This window comes from Nymphalis io, chromosome 2 (assembly GCF_905147045.1).
Source record: "Nymphalis io chromosome 2, ilAglIoxx1.1, whole genome shotgun sequence".
Lineage (NCBI taxonomy): Eukaryota > Metazoa > Arthropoda > Insecta > Lepidoptera > Nymphalidae > Nymphalis > Nymphalis io.
The window spans coordinates 2683654-2699883 of record NC_065889.1 but is presented as its reverse complement, the minus strand read 5'-3'; the positions used below and the strand labels follow the sequence as shown (position 1 = coordinate 2699883).

The following is a 16230-nucleotide window of genomic DNA, read 5'->3' as shown; positions in this document are numbered from 1 at the left end:
ACCGACCTTCTCTTTATCTGCCTCTTGAGTATTGCTCCATATTGTTGGGAGGCACATTAGAAAGGTTTCGGTTCCATAGTTTAAAGGTACATATCAGAAAAAAAATGGAATAACAGGTGGAAAAAGACCAAGTTAATAAACAAACTACAAAGTTTATTCTTTAATACGAATATATACAAACCTAATAATAATAAAGTTAAAGCAATAATAACCACAGAGATAGAAACCACAGCGCAATATTGCATTTCAATAAATAGTAAGCAATATAAATTATTATATTAATTTATCCGAGATCCGGAAGTACCATTAAATCTATCGTTAACATCCCGCATGTTTGAAGTGCATAAATACAATACAATACTAGTGCATAAATAGTATACTTATAGTTTTCAGCTTAAAATGTAATCATATATTATGTAAGTATACAAGAATATGAAATTAACGCTTGTTACGTCAACAGTCTAGAAAAGCGGGTGAAACTGCGAAGCGCAGTTTGTAGATTCTACCGAGAATAAACGGCAAAAAAATCAGTAATTACACCCCTCCAACATTTCAAATATAAAGTGATGTCAATAAAATGTAATTACATTTATATGTCGAATAGTGAGAGCAACGTCACTAATCTACAATGCAATCATTTCTTTATTTATTTGTTTTTAAATTTTATGTGTCATGTCATGTGGCTTCACCTGAGATTAGTTCTAAAATTGTACAGATATATTTTACAAAATTGTAAGGACATGGCATATTTTTCAGTACATTTATTTGCTTCAGTGTCTGATTGTGAATTTATTCTCTGCCAAGAGAGCTACGGTGCATTGCCTACTGTTTCTATATTATATAATATTTTTATTGCCTGTTTTGCTAAGACTTTGCTAAGACTATTGAGTTCGGAATAAAGTTTCCATAAGGATTGTCATTTGTGATTGTGAGATACAATAAAATGGTAACTGTGTGAATTTGTTTCAATCCTATCGAACCCCCATGTTTGACTCCCACGATAACGCTCAGGTCGTGCCACCCTAGACGCGACATATATATCCTACCTAAAAGTCAACAAGTACTGATTCGACGCTTTTTTGTCATGTAATAAAATCTTGTGTTGTAAAATATCTTATTTATTTATGTTTTTAACATTTATATTTATAAATTGATAAAGTTAAAAATGTCTGCGAAGTTTTATTATAGTAATGAATACTTTGCCCAAAGAAGGATTTATTTTATTAACGCTGTGGATTCAGAAACTTGGCGTTCATGAAAAGAAGAGAAAACGAGGTCAACATAATAAAGCCAAGAACGATAACAGAAAAAACCACATGCGTTTTAAATTCAAACAATTGAAAGTCAGTTAAAATAAAATAAAATTGCCTTTATTGTCCAGTGGCCAGCGCATAAATTTGGCGCCGTAACAATCGCTTGACTCGAAAAGAACAAAGTCATTGTTTCTGTCATCACTGTCCATTGCTTCTTACAGAATAGCACTGCACTTACTCGCTTCATTACGCACACGTGAAACGTTGACAACCGAATTATGTTGATATATTATTTTTATGCGTGTATTCTTTAAATGACACTTATTATTTTCTGATATTTCATGACCGTTTTCTGCGGTAGACACTCACCGCAGTAAGATCTTAAAGAATAGCTTACAGTCTTGTCAAATTGCCGTCCTTTAAAAGTACGAGAGCGAAGGAGTTGATTTTTGCTCTTTTGTATTTGCGTAAAAACTTGCACACTATATATTACTTCATGTTTAGTTTAATTTATGTGAAAAATAGCCGCCGTGAAGAAAGAAGCGACGAAAAAATTCGGTTAAGAAAACATTACTTTTTATTATATTAAGCTATTAACTTCGCTCCTAACTCAATGGCTTAGTTAAGATTCCCTGTGATGGGGGATAAGAAAGTACAGAACACAATTACAATTAACTCTCGAAAACCCTAAACAAATAAATACCACAAGCGGTGTGAAAACTAGTTGCATTTGGAACTAAGTGTCTTCATATTAATTTCTGAATTTGAATATATTTTGCAATGTGTCCTTCAAAATCACGTTTTCTGCTTACCTCGAATCATACAAACGGTTGAATAAATTTCCATATTTATAGAATCATTTTATTCGTCTTGGCACCTTAGTACCTTAAGTAACCCGTTAGTTTATTTTTTTTAAACGTCTATCGTCTAGCAAATTTATTGATTTAAGGCGATTGCAAAAATATAAACAACTTATATATTTTTATATATGTATGTATGTAGCAACATTATCCATTATTTTGTAATGGATAATGTCGTTCATTATAACATACGTGACGTAACACGTGAATGTTGCCATAACTAAAATACATTTACGACTTCCACGTTGGGATCTTTAAATTTATTCATAATACAGTTACAGTTGTAAGTAAATCTCATAACGTTAAACAAGCTAAAATAAAAAATATAAATTCTAACAACTAAATTAGTTATACATGTCTTTTACACTAATACAACTACCATTAGTATTACCTGACTGCGGATGCCCACGTGTGAGAGAGGCTGCCGTTATTATTTATAACCTTGCTGTACATGTGACAACGTGCAGGTAGAATTTTATAGTGATCGGTTGAGTAGTTAAGATTAAAACACTGAGTCGATCTTCATTAAAAAAATACTATTGGACAACTCACGTTTGACCTATAAATTTAGTAAGCAAAGATTGAATATAAAGATACATTGTGATAACCGAGCCTAGTAACAGCCATTACAGGCTTATGATATCTCAATACCGTCCAAATTAAAATAAAACACACTTTATACATAAGTATATATAATACGGCCGTATATTCAAAGGCTGTTGTACACGTAACTGGTCTCATTGTTTGAAGTGTTGCAATAAAAGGTTCGATATATGGAGAACTCCTAATAGCCTCCTCCATGTTTCCGAGTAGACATTTTGTAGAGGCCGACTGACATACCTACGGTTAAAGAATTGACCCAAATATAACCTTTAACGTGTGTGGTACAAGTAAGAACCTTAGTAACAACAAATTATAAAATATTAAAAAAATAACTATTATCAGGTGAAGTATGTATTTATGATACGATTTTTAGGGGTTATATTAATAAAGGTGAATGTAGTATAAGGTAGTAATTTTGAGAGGTCTCGCAGCCTCTTTGATATCTGTCCAGGACGGTTATCGCTGGAGTTATAGTGTGTAAGAATCTGATATAAACCGGTGCTATCCCGGTTATCTTTCAAAGATTTCTTCATCTGTGCTAAAAAAAAACAACGCGCTCACTGGACTCTTGGCAGATGTGAAATATCCTAATTGATAGTTATATCAGGTACTAGTTTTCGCCCACCGCATTGCCTGAGTGTTATCCGGCTAGGTTATATAATAAATAATAATAAATAATGTCTTCCAGACCGGCCTTCGGATTTCGGCCACGGCGGCCAATCTCAAGAGAAATTAGCCAACTACGCAGAAGATATTATAGCGCACAAGTGTCTGTGTAAACACAGGTGAGAGTGCACCTGTGTTTACGTATTCCCTAACTCTCATAATCCAATGGGATGGCAATCCGACACGACCGGAAAGAGTTGAGGCGCAGGACCAACGGCTTTACGTGCTTTCTGAGGCACAGCAGTGTACCAGCTTTCAGACTCAGGGCTGCTACTGAGAATTTTTTTGACAGAAAACCCCAATAACTTTTTATTGGACCGACCTGGGAATTGAACCCAGGACCTCCAAGTCTGCGCCGTACATCAAGCCACTAGACCAACGAGGCAGTCAAAGGTATACATATCGTATTTATAACCTATGTCCTTCCTTGAGCTTGCCTCATACAAAATTTCATCACATTCCAATCAGTAGTTTACCCATGAGAGAGAAACAGACAGACAAACAGACGGAGTTACTCTCGCAATTATGTTAGTATAGATAAGAGAGCGTCAAGCTGTTTGCCGTCATAAGAGTTAATCTTATCCGCCCCTAAAAGGCACCATAGCCGCGTCAATAGATGTTTAAAAAAATACGTGACTGTTTTTCTGTAAATACATTTTCTACATGATTTTATGCTCACAGGATCTTTGCCATTCAAGTTCATCAAATACATTCAACTTTTATGAAGCCGTAAATTTAAAAACTATTTTAAAAACATTAATAGTCAAGGAATATCATTTCGTGTAGAACTTTTAAAAGGATAAAGAGCGTTGAGCAATTACACAGTGAAGTGACTTTAACGGAGTAACAACCGAGTTTTCAGTGGTTTATCTCTTAGAAATTACATTCCGAACCGGTGAACTGTTAAGATGGACTTATTAAGTTAAGTATTACCTGACGTTTTCATTCAAATGCTCTGATAATGAAAAAATATAAGAATGTATAATAAATTTTTAAATATCTACATATATTAATTTATGTGACTGAGCTGTATCTAAGCGGCGGGAAGATTAGACCCGGTAGGTGGCGCTGTGATTAGATTCCAGGATTTTTTTTAATAAAATTTTTATTTTACCCTTACGATGTCAGGAAGGGTAGTTAGTTTATAATAAAATAAATCCACGATCCGTGATTTGAATCAACCTCGATACTAGTTTTTTTTATATAGCATAGGAAGGCGGACGAGCATATGGGTAAGTGGTCAACAACGCCCATAGACATTGGCATTGTAAGAAATGTTAACCATGGCTTACATCACCAATGCGCCACTAACCTTGGGAACTAAGATGTTATGTCTTGTGCCAGTAATTATTATACTATATTAATTACACTGGCTCACTCACCCTTCAAACTGGAACACAACAATACCAAGTACTGCTGTTTTGCGGTAGAATATCTGATGAGTGGGTGGTACCTACCCAGACGAGTTTGCACAAAGCTCTACCACCAATAACTCGTATGTACAAATCGATAGATTTATCATCAGTCTGCGATCGAATGAAATTTTATTAATAAGTTACAGATAACTTACAATCCTTTTTCGTTCACTCAACCGTTCCTTTGATGTAATGATATTATAAAATAAATAACATAATTGTAAAACATTTATGATAAAAAACCCGCTGAGTTTCTTTCAGCGGTTCTTCTCAAGCCTGAGATATTATTTCCAAACCGGAGGTAGATTTATGACAATCAGTAAGAAAGTGTAATGATTCTACTTTGAATAGAGAATTTCGAATTGTATTCTAGTAACAATGGAAACATTTAATTATTTTTTTGTGTATATAAAATGAATGTTGATTTATTTATCTGTGATACCGAAAGTTGCCACTTAATTATATATATTTTGTCATGGATGAAAAGTTTTGATACTTTTTTATGACTATTGGTATTCAAGCACGGAGAATATTTTAGCATGAACTGTGTAACATAGAGAGAGACGTTCTTGCCGGTTTCTTTTTGTGACCTTTAATATATATTTTAAAGTTTCAATACAAAAATACTTTATTGTATATTTTGGGTTAAAATGTTAAAAGTAATAGCCAATCAGAGCAAAGCAAAATAAGTTACTCTGATTGGTTACCTCGTCAGGTACGATGTTTTATCGTATCAACCGATGCCTTAGACCGTCACCGAATACAGCTCACCGGAGTAGGATAATGTGAATTATGTATGGTTTTGTGGACGGCGGGACATTTACCAGTACCGTGACATTGTCCAGCGATATGTATAATGAAGGTCATTCGAAAACTTCGATAGCTACTCTCCATTGATATTCCGCTCTTAGAATTAATCGAAAATAGTTCAAACTTTCATCAATAGTCTGAATATAGATTGCATTTGTAGCACTTAAGAATAACTGTTTTATTTACATATATTATATTTGGAATATTGCTCTACAGTTTGGAACCCTTATTATAAAACGTATGTAAACAAAATAGAAAAAATTCAGTCAAAATTTTTGAAACATTTTCGATTTAGAGGTGGCCTTTCTGATAATACTGACAATAATAATATCTCGGGTATCATTCCGTTAAATATGCGTAGAAGTATAAGAGACCAAATATTTTTATATAAAATTGTTCATAACATTGTTGATTCTAAGAGTCTCTTTAATAATATACTTTTTAAATGTCCTCGCCTTAACTCGAGAAACCAAACTTTATTTTTTTGTACCCCTTTGTAACTGTGACTATTCAAAGAATATGTTCTTGTTACGTGCATGTAAAAGTTATAACAAACATTGTACAGAATTAGATATATTTAACTCAAAAATTAGCGAATTTAAATTTAGTTTACGTCATATAATTAAATTATAGCAGTTTCACTTGCATTTTGTGCTTTCTGTTTTTGTTTTTATTTTTAATATAATATGTCATTTGTTTGTATTAATTTTAAGCGGAAACTTGATTGATTTATGTTTTTCTTATATTTGTTTTTTTACTATTAAGTGTAATTATAATTGTTTGTTTCCCAAATAAATAAATAAATAAATATATAAGTTTCATAAATAGTTAAGAAACTAATAAACGATCTATTTATTTTGATAATTGAATCATTAATGTAACGATTAGATGTAACAAATTTAGCTATAAATTTGACTTTTACGTTTATTTATTTTGTATTTTCCAACATGATATTCTGTGTGATGTAAAACACAGAGCTATAAAATGAGCAGTAAATCATGTTTATATTCTATTTGCAGTTTTACACGATACCGTAACGCTTCATGCATAATTAATATTTATATTCTCATAATCTATATAATGTTTATTATTTTGAAAATAGTTTACAGGCGTAAAGGTTACGGTACGTTAACTTTAAGTCATTTATTTTATAAATTCTATGGCCTGGACCTTTAAAATTTTTAATAGCTAGCCGCTCCACGTGGTTTCATGGTTGCGTGATATTAAAATTATCCCGACTTCCTTAGTTTAGTAGTAAGTTTGTTTCATACGCTTCCACGTCTGAATTACTGAACCGATAATCATGAAACTTTACATACACATTATCAGTGTCACTCACACACCCATAGTCGATAACCTTGCTCAATAAATGTGATCAGCAATGGTAGGGAATATACATAGATAAATAAGATCAAGTTCATAGTACATTGCGCTATTAATCAAAAGACAGTGCTGTGTATGAAAATAAATTTTCATTATCACAGTTATATTTATATACTTTAGTCAAGTACTTACAATGTAGATTCTATCGAGAAGAACCGGTAAGAAACTCAGTAGTAACTCTTTTCTAGCAAATTTAATAATAGGGGGTGTATTTTTTTATTTTTATAGAATAGGGAGGCAGACGAGCATATGGGCCACCCGATGGTAAGTGGTCACCAACGCCCTTAGACATTGGCACTGTAAGAAATGTTAAGCATCGCTTACATCGCCAATGCGCCACCAACCTTCGGACCTAAGATTTTATGTCCCTTGTGCCTGTAATTACACTGGCTCACTCACCCTTCAAACTGAAACACAACAATACTGTTGTATTAAGTTAAGTACTGCTGTTTGACGTTCAACAAATAAATTTAATTTTTCAATAAATGTGATTGAAGTATTGATTAAAAATTAAAATATAATTCAATTAGACAAGCAAATTCCAATCGAAATTTTATTAGATTGTATATATATAAACGTAAAGCTTACAGTAAAGTATCATAAGTCCTTTCAAAACTTAGGAGCTTTTAAGTTCCTAAGTATAGAATTAAAGGTCTTCTTACTATCGTTTCCCTGAGTGCACTTACGTCCCTCCGAATCCGTATCAAGTCCTTACAGAACTTTTAACCTGTAGAAATCGCACATGACCCATTTTCCGAGCCTTTCTCCTCGAGGGGTTGGAGTATATGTAATTCAATTATAATATTTCCCCAGTGTCAAAACAAACTCCTAAAAGTTTTAGGACGCCTTGATATGAAATTATATTTTATGATTAATTAATCAGCATTAATATTAAACGTGTTTGTCAGAACAGTAAGGACTTTATACTCCAATTCATCTATTGGCGCGCGTAAGACCGACTTATAACGCATGACTTTCTATTATACCGTTATGTATTTAAATAAATATTTTCAGGTTAAAAAACTTTATTACTCACAAAGAATCTTACAGTTCACTTATACAATAAGCACTACATGTTAAATAATATACATAGTTAGTTACACTGGTAAAGTCAGTGGCAATACAAGTACATACCCCCAATAACCCAAAAGATATATGTATATAAATATGGTGTTTAATAAATTTAATAACATTAAAATTTAAATATAGAATTTTACTCAAAAACGTATTTCCCTTACAAAAAGTTTTAGTTTATTTTTAAAGGTAATACTAATAATATACTTGCGTATATACATAATAAAAATATTTGCACACGCTTTTGTACTATTCGGTAAATTATTATATAATTTTCATGATTAGTCAAATTTAAAAGAGTACAAATAAAAAAGAGTACTTGAAATGAAACTATATGTATCAACACTAAACTTACTGACGGATACTATGCCATACGAAAGTCAGCTTAAAATGTGTACAGCAATATAAAAAAGTAATAAAACTAATCGTGCGAAGTCGGAATGGATAACTAGTATATTGCACGTTATAATGATAGTGAGGAGACTGAGAATGAGGTGTCAAGTATGCTACGTATTCAAAGCTGTGGCGTGTATGTATTGCAAAATGTCTTGAATATCGAGATTAGTTACGTAAGATACCAATGTGAATCTTTGTTAATATTGATACGTTTGTATACCTCGTAGGTATCGCGCCTACTTGTGAATAACTCCAATTTAAAATTCCGCGATGTATTTATTTATATTATATCTATCATATATTGATTGAAGAGTAGTTTCAATTAATAAGGACAATTGACTTTTTATGTATAATCCATTTTATACATTCAGTTCATTCCACAACTTTTATTACTTAGTTAACTAAAATACTATAATGCTACTTTAATTTAATTTGCGTCATGTTTTATGTTACTTAATGCATATTATTTTACTTTAATGCATGCTTCTTAATATACGTTGTTTTTATAATTATGATTAAAAAATGTTAAATTGGTCTGAGCGAAACTAGATGTATAAAATAGCATGAGTTAGCCTATAATTGCGATTTATGGTGTTAGTAAATGTCACAATATTTAAAATTGTTATATTTAAGGACAGATATATGTACATTATATGTGTTGGCTTCCTTTATAATAAAAAAAAAGTGTTCCATAAATTATCGGTTTTCGACAAAAAAACGCGAACGAAACACCAAACGCGTTGAAAAGACAATTAAGGAAATATTAATGCCTAAAATTTGTGATCAACTATCATCCTCATAGTGATAGTTAACTTTATGAATTGATCATCTGTTTCCAATGAAAGATTTCCAGAAAGATGTTTTGCCCAGCAATCTGGGCAAAACATCTTTCTGTTTACGAAGAAAATATGCTGCTTATTGCTACCCTTGTTCCATGAGGATTGATATAATACAATAGGCAATTACTAATTTGGTGTTTTTTTATATTATATTCAGGACTGGCAAATGCGCCACCTGATAATAATAATATGATAGGTGGCCACCGCCCATACATTGGTGCTATTAGAAACATTAACCATTCCATACATCGACAATGCACCACCAACCTCAGTAACTAAGATGTTATGTCCCTTGTAGCTGTAGTTACACTGGCTCCCATTCAACCTTCTATTTATTTCAATAAGTGGGTGTTACCTACCCAGACGGGTTTGCACAAAGCCCTACCTACTGGGTGATATCTGTGTTCGGCAAGAAATATAGTTAAATATGTTAGATTAAAAATTAAACTTAAAATTACTTCAAGGGATTTATTTATTAGTTGTGTAATTACGTCAACGCTAAGATCATTGTTCGATTTGGTTCTCATAAATATAAATCAATAAAGTCAAAATAATATACTCATGTAATTCTGTCTTAGGTACAATCATCAGTTATCCTACCGCTAAATATAAATACTTTCTATTGCTGTATTCCGGTTTTAAAAGTGAGTGAGCCAGAATAGCTAGATGTAAAATCAAAAGAGGCACGACGTCTTCGCTACCTAACCTTAAGATGTAAGAAACGGCTATAATTATTTTCTTACATTGCCGACTGCCTGATTGCTCTCTCAGGTATTTTATTTCAGCTGGCTTTAATGAAGGACGGCAGCCGTACCTCGCGCTGCTCTACGCATTAGCAAGGAGTTCAGAGAGGCGGGATTAACTTTCATTCTACGAGGATGAAATGGAGCAGAGCACGGGGAGGGCCGCGAATAGATTTTATTGACACGATCTTTGCTAGCAGCCTTTCCGATCCGTGCCGAAGACAGTGATTTTGGTTTTAACGGGTAAGAATCTCACAAAACCTGATCCACCAAGGGTCCAGCTACAGAGGCTTGCTGAACCCAAAATAAACCGTTCATATATACTTACGTGACTAATAAGAATAAAAGGTTCTTACCTGAGTACATTATGATGTGCAAGGGTACTGAGCGAGCGGTGCGGTGATGGCGGTAATACTGGCGGCATTGCAGATGATTTGCCAGGACCTTGCAGTACTCTTATGCCCATACGGACGGTGTTGCGTCTTGATACTTTCTCGTCTGCTCGTTCCGCTAAAGAAATAAAAGCTTTTCGTGTAATATTAAGTATGAAATAATAACCCATTAAATCGTGAACAAATTTTTTGGCTGGCAAAAATTATAAAATAAAACTCAAGTACAAAGTTACTGGTTCAGAATGTTGTAACGAGTTTGGAGAAAAATATATTTAATATGTAATTATTTAAATTTTTATAACAGAGATTTTTATACTTTATTATATAAAAAGGTATGTATAGAATACATATCACTATCAATGCCATGCCTCAAAATAATTTTAGCACGGTATTAATTTCTGAAGGAACTCAATAAAAAATAAGTGATTTGAGAGAAAATAAATTATTTTAGATCTTAATCGCCGACATAGCCCCGAGAATAATCAGACTGAAGTGACAACGGGCAGTTAACGATAACCAATTGAGTTGACGAGTGAAGACCGCAAACATGAGAGAACGTCCTCAGGTTGGGAATAATGACATACGCAAAATCAGAGCTCAAAGATCGGGCTCACTGGCGTGCCCTAGGCCTTCGACCAGCCCTGGCCGGAGGGTAATCACGATGGTGCTCAATGATCGTAAACTACATAAATTTATTTTTTTCCTTATACGTGTTTATTTGTTTAATATTTATTTTACGAACTATTATTGTTGCGCTAATCACTACATATTATAAAACAAAGTTCTGTGCCTAGTCTATGTTTGTCTGTCTGAACGATTTAACCTCAAAAACTAGCAATCGGATTTTCATAGGGTTTTCACCAATAGACGGAGTGATTCACGAAAAATGTTTAGGTATATAATTAAATAAAAATGTCTGTACATAATCAATGTAAAAAATAAAATTAATAATAAAAAATATATTATAATGAAAAAAAATATATTAATGTATTCTGTAAATTGGCTGAAATATGACGAAGATGTCGAAAAAAATATTTCGACTGTATTACAATTTAACTCGGGACTTATAAGTGTTTTAAAATATTTTTCAATGTGATAATCATTTAATTAACGTAATCTATAAATATCTTATTGATGTTCGAAATAATCTTCGTCGATTGTATTTTATATGGAAGTGTTATTTCGAGATATTTATGCGTCGAAACAAAACAGACAACTCTAATATTTTATATTTCACGCACGTGCCGAGAGAAAGATAGATGGCTCGTGTTTCTTACATTTGACGCCCTTTACGACTTAAGACTTTTATTTAAGTGCATTTGAGGAAGGCTTAAATATAGAAAAGTCGCCGAGTTTGTCGACTTTAGTATGAATTATGATACTAAAATTTAATCACTTTTATGCAATATAAATTTACGATATGAATTATTTTTAACTTAGTTTTGCCTGCGGCTTATTACATATTTATGTATATAGTATAAAATGCTTCTGATAATAGCGACATAAAAGAATTATGATTGATTTATATGAGTATCTGTGCAACGTTTAAAAGTTCGGTAAAACCGACATGTAGCGTCATAGATTATAAATAATACTGTGAAGGTGTAATTCATTGTGCAATGCATGTTATGTTTAATTTACCACAGATACAAAAATGACAAAAGTTGTATCAATGTAATGTTTTAAATAAAAAAGTTTAATAAAAATAGTGTATATATTATTATTTTAAGCGAAAAAGAACACTAAGTAATGATTGGAAAATATATAGTATATATTACCAGTTATGTTAACTATATAAGGTATACGTATAGACGTAATGACGTAAGAGCCGAGATGGCCCAGTGGTAAGAACGCGGGAATCCTAACCGATGATCGTGGGTTCAAACCCGGGCAAGCACCACTGAATTTTCATGTGCTTAATTTGCGATTATAATTCATCTCGTGCTTTACGGTGAAGGAAAACATCGTGAGGAAACCTGCATGTGTCTAATTTCACTGAAATTCTGCCACATGTGTATTCCACCAACCCGCATTGGAGCAGCGTGGTGGAATAAGCTCCAAACCTTCTCCTCAAAAAGAGGAGAGGAGGCCTTTAGCCCAGCTGTGGGACATTCACAGGCTGTTACGGATTACGGATTACGGATAGACGTATACCAAGAATATATTAAGTATGTGTTGTATGTGTAATTCCTAAATATTTTATAATGATTAGATACCGTTATAGTTAAATGAAATTGAGCCAGCTCGCCATAAATGAAAAACATTAGACAAACAACGAAAAGGTCTCATAGCGTTCCAAATTGCTATTATTTAAAATATACATATTTATACAAGAAAGAAAAAAACTTGTTCCTTTAGTTCAGTCCGGAGTAATTTGAGTTATTAACTTACCGATATACGCTCGTACGTCGTACGATGTCCCAATAGGCGCTCCGTGATATTGTTTCGCAGGGACGAGCTGAACACTCGGCGGCGCCAACGGAGTCAACTCTAAATGGAACGGAAACGCATTTGCCCCCAGCCTTTTGATAAGTGCATCCTAGAACAAAAATTAAATTGTACTATTTTTTATGTGGCATTATGCATATAATATGTATGCAGCTAAAATGAACAAGTGCATTGAAATGGAATACATGGATCGCTAGACTTAGTATAGCGAGCTACTTAAGAAGCCATTAAACATCTCTGACTGATATAGTTCTTTATTATGTATGAAAATCAACGAATTTATTTTTAAAGCTCAAATAAGTCATATAATAACACAGTGATACCCTGCGATCTGCGAATAAAATTCACGTGTTCTAGCTTCTGGGCAATCCCGGCTTGGCTTTGTGTATATTCTTGGTAAACATTTGTAAATACGTTGTGTATGTGTGTGCGTGTAAACAGTAATGAAAAATCCATCGCAGTCGTAAATTTACTAACGAAATAGTAAAAAAACATTGAGCTGTGTTGTTGTACGATGTTTTAACGCAGAACGTATTATTTTTAGAAATAGCCAAAAATTTCCGCATAGCGTTTTGTCGGAATATTTTTTTTATCTGTTGCGTTCTTTATGTTTTGAAGCTGCTGTTTTATTTCATACATGGCTGGGTTCCGATATTTTTCGTTTTATAGGAATACAACAGAATCGAGGAAAATAAGATAAATCGTTCCAAATACAGTCGTACCAGATTTAGTTACCATTATTAGTGATGCATTTGCGGTGTATGGAATAGCTTGTGTTACTTACAGTGCTAATGTCTATAAGCAGTGTTTTTTTTTATAAAATAGATAGATAGATAATCGGATAGGCCACCTGAATGTGGCCACCACCACTCATAGATACTGGCCCTGTAAGAAATATCACCATTCCTTACGTTACCAATGCACCATCAACTTTGTGAACCAAGATGTAATATTCCTAGTGGTTCGTCCTTCAAACCGGAACACAGTTATAAGTATTGCTGTTTTCTTAGCAGAAATAGACCAAATTGTAAGTGGTCGCCACTATTCCGCTTATTTGGTGGTAGCGCTATATGCAAGCCCATCTGAATAGGTAACACACAGTAACAGCCTGTTAATGTCCCACTGCTGGGCTAAGGCCTCCTCTCCCTTTTGAAGAGAAGGTTTGGAGCTTATTCTACCACGCTGCTCCAATGCGGGTTGATGGAATACACAAGTGGCAGAATTACAGTGAAATTAGACACATGCAGGTTTCCTCACGATGTTTTCCTTCACCATCAAGCACGAGATGAATTATAAACACAAATTAAGCACATGAAAATTCAGTGGTACTTGCCCGGGTTTGAACCCACGATCATCGGTTAAGTTTCACGCGTTCTAACCACTGGGCCATCTCGGTTTCGACCATCTCTGTGGGCATAACCTGTCGTAATTGAACTTACTAGGCATATTCAAAGACATTATGTGTAGTCGCACACAATATAAGTTATGACTATTTCCAGCTCCATTAATATACTCGAACAGTTTCTGCTTAATATACGCATTGAATAATTTATCATTTATGTAGAAGCATTAGTTTTCAGTTTTCCGATAATGTTTATTAATCTCATTAATGCGCGTATATTATTTGCACTTATTAGCATTCCACTTTTTTAAAGCTTTGAATAAAGTATCAACTTTCACAAGTAAAAGCATGCGACATAACTTTGTTTTTATATTACCTCCAACGAAACTACTTCAATAATCAAAGCGTGACCTTTACAACAATTGTTTACAGTTAGCCATATCTCTTCAAAAATTATGTCTCAAAATTTTACGTATTATATGATTTTTTTTATAGAACAGAAAGGCGGACGAGCATATCGACCACCTGATTTTAAGTGGTCACCAACGCCCATATATTAAAACTTCGTAAGTACCAATGTTATTGGTCAAAGTGACCACTAATATAGACTTATGAGATGGTTTATTACTCCTCTGATGCTATCTGTTTTATTCTCACATTAAATCCTCAGAGTTCTATCATCAGACTTCATTTTCATGATGTTCCAACCAAACGAATATAATATTTATGGGGTAAGTTTTGGTATATAATTTCTGGATATATCTATTTTGCTTAACGTAAAATATATGTAAATCTACACAAACTCAATATTTGTGAACATTGCGTGCGAAAATGAAACTGTTTAGCTGGTTAGGTGGCTAGTGAAAAATATTTACGTTACCTGTAGCGCTGTGTTCGGTTCCTTTTCAAGGTTGCAATGCAGCGGCCATATCTGCGCGAGACTCATAATTGCCTCGTTACAGAACTTGAGGCCCATCACTTCTTCATCTTCGCGACCATATCTGGTTAACAGAATAAAGTAATTAAAATAATGTGAGTTGTGTATTTACTGTATATATATATATATATATATATATATATATATATATATATATATATATATTATCAAATATATATATATATATATATATATATATTATCAAAACTATTTTCAGCTATAATTTGGAATGCGAATTCGATTGTTATTATTCTAATAAAATACAATAACTTACTCATGATATCCATAATATTTATTGTATAAAATACGTATCCTAAATTTGAGCAGTAACAATAACAGAATGTTAATGTCCCACTGCTGGGCTAAGGCCTTCTCTCCCTTTTGAGGAGAAGGTTTGGAGATTATTCCAACGCGCTGCGGGTTGGTAGAATACAAATGTGACAGAATTTCAATGAAATTAGACACACGCAGGTTTCCTCACGATGTTTTCCTTCACCGTCAAGCACGAGAGGAATTATTAACACAAATTAAGGACATGAAAATTCAGTGGTGTATTCAATAAATGTAATTTTGAGCGATTTTTAGTAAATATATCGTCAAAAGACAACCAATGACTGTATTATTTTATTTATTCGGTATCAGATATTAAATATTTAATAACTCATACCCTAAAATATATTCACACTCCGTTATATATAATAAAAATATTTTCATATATGAAAATCCTAGGTATTTGTAATATAAATGCGGCTACAATTCGAATGGATTTTAGTCGTGGAAATAAAATTCTGAGTAATATATATTTAATTTTTTTATCAGTACTCTTATAGGTTCTCAGAATTTAATAATAAGGTTTGTCAAGATTAATTGGAAAACAAACAATTTGCGATTCAGCGACATCGTCAAGAATTATAAAAGGAATTCCTTACAAGATAGTCGCTCATTGGTCAAAATTCGATCCTAATTTATTTCTAATGGAAATCACAATTTATAGAAGTACAATGTTACTTTTTATTTATTTTTCTATGCATTCAATAAATTATTGAGTTACTTGAAAAATATGACAGAT

The 16230-nt window shown here is 33.0% G+C and overlaps 1 protein-coding gene across 1 annotated transcript in view; it reads right to left on the bottom strand.

Moving 5' to 3' along the window:
• LOC126777298 (phosrestin-2-like) overlaps positions 1-16230 on the bottom strand; it is a 41371-nt gene that overhangs the window by 15081 nt on the left and 10060 nt on the right. Inside the window, exons 3-5 of the mRNA XM_050500309.1 lie at positions 15105-15225; positions 12826-12973; positions 10399-10552 (exon numbers count right to left, since the gene is read on the bottom strand). Of these exons, the coding sequence (XP_050356266.1) occupies positions 10399-10552; positions 12826-12973; positions 15105-15225 (423 nt within the window). The remainder of the gene's footprint in view (positions 1-10398; positions 10553-12825; positions 12974-15104; positions 15226-16230) is intronic.